General features: G+C 39.7%; 1 protein-coding gene across 1 annotated transcript; it reads right to left on the bottom strand.

Annotated features, from left to right (window-relative positions):
* Positions 1-525: 525 nt before the first annotated feature.
* On the bottom strand, positions 526-5,024 carry LOC143859469 (putative disease resistance protein RGA1). Its single transcript, XM_077370168.1, has 2 exons — positions 982-5,024; positions 526-867 (listed from the first exon to the last, which is right to left on the bottom strand). The coding sequence occupies exon 1, from the start codon at positions 4,880-4,882 to the stop codon at positions 1,037-1,039; it is 3,846 nt and encodes a 1,281-aa protein (XP_077226283.1). The 5' UTR covers positions 4,883-5,024; the 3' UTR covers positions 526-867; positions 982-1,036.
* Between the last annotated feature and the right edge of the window lie 204 nt (positions 5,025-5,228).

Consider the following 5,228-nt stretch of genomic DNA (forward strand, 5'->3'; position numbering starts at 1 on the left):
AGTCACAATTGGTCCTCATTGGAAAAAAAACTGCTTTATGGCAGTTATGACTGATTTTCTGCGCATCCTAAATTGGTTTTGACCAATGAGGGCGCCCTTTCCCTGTTTTTTTGCCGGACTCCTGTGAGTCTAGCATTCCTCCTAAAATAAAATCTGATTAGAATGAATTAAATCAACCTGATTGGATTGCAGGAAAAACATTTCTCATGGGATTTCTTTTCCTCATTTTTTTTTCCATTTCCCGAATTCATAGGGAAATCATATGATTACGGCTTATTTAAAAGGATATCACTATAAATTGAACATCCCTCTATGTATTGAACTGCGGTGGCTCAAGTTATTGTTTTTATTTTTAATCAAATGATTTAAAAAACAAGAAATTTTGGAAAATCTTTTCTTTTCCAAACAATTCATGCAATCCAAACAGTGCCTAAAACTACACTAAAAGTTCCGACACATTACAAATGTTAATTAGGTAAAGCAATAAAAGGATCCAACACAATTTAGTGATAATAATCGGCAGAGTAGATAATTTAGTGATAATTTGAAACAGAGATAATGTTTATCAGAAATACATTTCACTAAATTTTGATGAAGAAAGCCTTCATAAACCACAATCTCCACACTAGAATCCACATCTGAAATCTATTGAAAAATCCAAGAGGAGGAGGACTACCACAACAGAGGCAACCCTTATTAAAACTACCACAACAGAGGCTGAGTACATATAACTGAAAATAGAAGCAAAAACCAAATAGCAATCCCCTGCCTTAAGTGCAGACCACAACCTCAAGAAACATACAAAAACCACCATAGAAAAGAGCAAATCCCGAACAGAGAATTCTACCCCCAAACTCAGCCACAAATCTGCAGAAAATCCTCCAAATTTGGTAAAAATTGGTTAGATAGATGAAGGAAAATTAAAGAAAGAAAGTACGTTATATAATTAAAAGCTAAAGAGGGGATTCTGAAATAACCAACCTGGGATGGTAGAGTGAGTCGGAGAAGGGTATGGTTGAGAGATAAAATCACCGTTTCAGTGGCCACGGTAGCAGGGGAGTAGGGTACTGATGCATCTGGTTTTCTTCTCCATTGCTGGACGTGGCGAAATGTAGATATCGGGTACATGGGCTATCTTGTGCCAATCCTCTCCTCTCTCCCTTTCGCATCGTCTCCCCAAATTTGGACAATTGTAAATTTCCAGTGATTGGAGTGCGGTGAGGCGTTGTAGTCCGGCGGGCAATGAAGTCATTTTACCACAATTATAGATAGACAAAAATTGAAGTGATGTGAGCTTTTCGACCCACTCTTCCAATGATGCCAACTCATCACAACCACTAATTTTCAGTTCTTTTAGGGCAGTAAGGTACCGCAAGTCATCCGGCAAAGAAACCATCTTTTTACATAAAATAATCTCCAATGACTCAAGAGATTTCAAACGTATCCCATCCGGCAATGATGCCAACTCATCACAACAACAAATTTTCAGTTTTTTTAGGGCAGTGAGGTACCGCAAGTCATCCGTCAAAGAAACCATCTTTTTACAGCCATCAATCTCCAATGACTCAAGAGATTTCAAACGCATCCCATCCGGTAATGATGCCAACTCATCACAACCACAAATTTTCAGTGTTTTTAGGGCAGTGAGGTACCGCAAGTCATCCGGCAAAGAAACCATCTTTTTACAGCGATCAATCTCCAATGACTCAAGAGATTTCAAACGCATCACATCCGGCAATGATGCCAACTCATCACAACCACAAATTTTCAGTCTTTTTAGGGCAGTAAGGTACCGCAAGTCATCCGGCAAAGAAACCATCTTTTTACAGCCAACAATCTCCAATGACTCAAGAGATTTCAAACGCATCCCATCCGGCAATGATGCCAACTCATCACAATCACGAATTTTCAGTTTTTTTAGGGCAGTAAGGTACCGCAAGTCATCCGGCAAAGAAACCATCTTTTTACAGCCGTCAATAACCAATGATCGAAGAGATTTCAAGCCCCTTACTACCCCTTCCTCCTCGGGTAATGATGCCAGGTTTTCACAGTCTCTAATCTCTAACTCTTCGAGAGATGTGAGGTTTCGCAATCCCTCCGGCAAAGACACCAGCTCCTTACAATCTCGAATGATCAATGACTTGAGAGCAACGAAATTGTCGAGCTCCCTAGGAAGACTACTCAACTTGGAGCAATCTGAAATTTCTAAACGTTGGAGTGCATTGCCGTCTCGAAGAAAGCTTTCTGGAAAGGAAGACATCTCAACAAGATGATCAATATCAAGGGAGGTAAGATGCTGAAAACATGGCAGGGTGATCAACTTTGAACAGTCTTCAATCTTCAATTCATTGAGGCAAGGAAAAGCTTCTCCTTTCTCCACTGATGCCCACATCTCTAAATTTTCCATTTCACATAGCGAAAGGCTTTTCAAAGATGGAAAGGAAAATCCATTCAATGTGCTATTACCATAAAACTCATTGTTGATCTGCTTCAATGCAGACATTCCAGATATCACAAGATCCTTGAGCAAGCGAAGTTGGCCAAGTGGTGGGAGATTTTCACATCTCATGCAATTTGAAAGAGAAACATTAACTAGATTTGTGAGCCATGACTTCTGTATCCATTCTGGAAATCGAATACCCTCATAGTCTGTTATCCGCAAATCTTTCAAATCACAGTGTGGTTCAAGGCCTTCTAACACTTTTTCCTGCATCTCAACATCACCACGATCATCCCCCCATGATAACTGCAATTTTCTGAGATTTTTCTTGACTTTCAAGTTGGCTTCTTTCGCATCACCTGCGTTTCTCACAAGGTTAAGTTGTTTTATTGAGAGTTCTCCTCTAAGCTTTAAATTGCTCAACTCACTGAAGCGGCGTCCATCCTCGTCACCCGCAATGAAAATGGATAGCGTCTGGAGGCAGGTCAGCTTCCCAATCCCAATGGGCACACAAGTTAATGACGAACATCCATAAGTATCTATATGTCTGAGGCTACTCATTTTTCTCATGTCCCTAGGCAAATTACGGAGGCTAATACAAAATCTCAGTTTCAATGTTTGCAAATTTTGTAGGTTGGTAATCGATTCAGGTAATGTTTCAATGTCAAAATTACGGGAGAGGTCGATGTATCTTAGCTGTTTCAAATTGCATATTGAATGTGGGATCTCTCTAACACCAATGTCACTAAGATCTAGGCATCGCAAGTATCTAAGTTTCTTGATGTTGCTAGGGACAGAATAAACATCGTCCCATAGTATTGTTCGTATGGTTTTGGCCTTGTATAACCTCTGCTCTTTTAATAGTGAAGGCAAATGAGAATAGACATATCGGGTCGATGTAGGAATATCTACAATTTTTTCCCGATCCACTATATGACACTTGTTCCCAATAACAGACTGTGCAAGATCGTGAACCAAATCATGCATTTTGCAACTTGTTATATTTCCAGAGTCGTCTTTTTCTATGTCTTGGAAGAAAGACCTCCATAATAAATCATTGAAAATCTTATTTCCAATGTCTTCCAACTCCATAGTTTCGTTAGGGGTAACAAAGCCATTAGCCATCCACAAAAGAATAAGTTCTTCTTTCCGAATGGTAAAGCCTTTAGGGAATACAGAGCAAAATGAAAAGCATTGCCTTAGATGAGATGGCAAATTAATATAGCTCAATATTAGAGCCGGCAAAATTTCATTTTCTTCTAGTTTCCATATCTGGCTGTCTCTTACAGACAACCATGAAGCTTCCTCCCTTTCGAGACACAGGAGTCTTCCTAATGCCTTTGCTGCTAATGGCACACCCCCACATTTTTTGACAATCTCTTCACCAATTGGAACCAAATTTTTAGGCTTTTCACTTCTCCCTGATCCAAATGCTTGACGTTCAAACAGAGACAAACAATCACTGAATGATAAACCAGTCAAGTGGAGGAGGGAGTCATCAAGCGCACCCATCATCGATGCAACCGTTTTGTTACGAGTAGTCACAATGATTTTGCTCCCTTTGACTTTACATTTTAAGATTTGCTTCAGATTATCCCACTTTCCTCCATCTTCGTTCCATACGTCATCAAGTACAAGCAAAAATCTCTTCTCACATATTATATTTTGTAGTTTTTTTCCCATCACCTCTAACTGTGTCACATCTGTTTTAGTTCCAGTTGCAGATTCTAAAATTTTTTTTACAATTCCAGTAACATCAAAATCTTGAGACACATAAATCCACATGCTTAGCTGAAAATGGCCTATTACAATCTCATGATTGAAGGCCAATTTAGCTAGTGTGGTTTTCCCCAGACCCCCCATGCCAACTAGGGCAATAACTGGGACTTCATTTTCATTATTATTAACATCGGCTTGCAATAGCCGCACAATCTCTTCTTTATGCTCATCTCTCCCATAAACTTCTAATTCATTTACATCGGACACAGTTTCACGCACATCGGACACTGGATGGGCAATAACCGGGACTTCATTTTCATCCAATTTGAACTCCTCCCTCGCTTTTACAATTTTTTGTATTGTCGTGAGGTTCTTTTTTGTCCTAGTTGCTATCCTATGGCGTCGGAATTGAAAACTAGGTAAGAAGGAATTCCTTACCTGGATGTTGCCAAACCCAATTGACTGTAATCCCTGAGCTTCCACAGTCCAGTCTGATAAGATGTCATCAGCATCATAGGCCGCATCCATAAGATTTGAGAGCCAAACCTTCAGCTGCTCATTCTTGACTGCCATCGCCTCTGCGTTTGGGAGTATAGCACGAATCATTGATAAATTTCTCTGAAGCCCTTCCAGATCAGCCTTAACACCCCTGAGTAACTTAACCTCGTTTTGGATTAGAGTGTTCAAATTCTTAAGCAGTATACTAACAATAGCCTCCCCCATATTTCCTTGGTAACAGAAAAATAAATAAATTCTAGAGCAAAGAGCAAGTAGAATCACAAGGGAAGGATATGTTGCAAGCTTCTTCCTGTAAGATGGTTTGTTATATAGACTCTTCAACTTTTTACTATTACTTTTTTATTTTCAATTTCTCTCGGCAACGATCATTTTCCACACCACGAAGCAGCCTCGAAGCAGCTTGTGAAAAGACTTTAGCAAATCCCAATTAATTTTTGCGCAAGCGACAAATAAGAGGTACAAAAAGTCCAACCCCACTACGCAAGGGCGCATCTTGTATTATTGTTTATTTATGGTAGTAGGACCCACACCCCATGTGCCTAGACCTGGC

Source organism: Tasmannia lanceolata, unplaced genomic scaffold, assembly GCF_043159265.1.
Source record: "Tasmannia lanceolata isolate RefF3 unplaced genomic scaffold, GAP_Taslan_0.1 ptg000029l, whole genome shotgun sequence".
NCBI classification, from domain to species: Eukaryota; Viridiplantae; Streptophyta; class Magnoliopsida; order Canellales; family Winteraceae; genus Tasmannia; species Tasmannia lanceolata.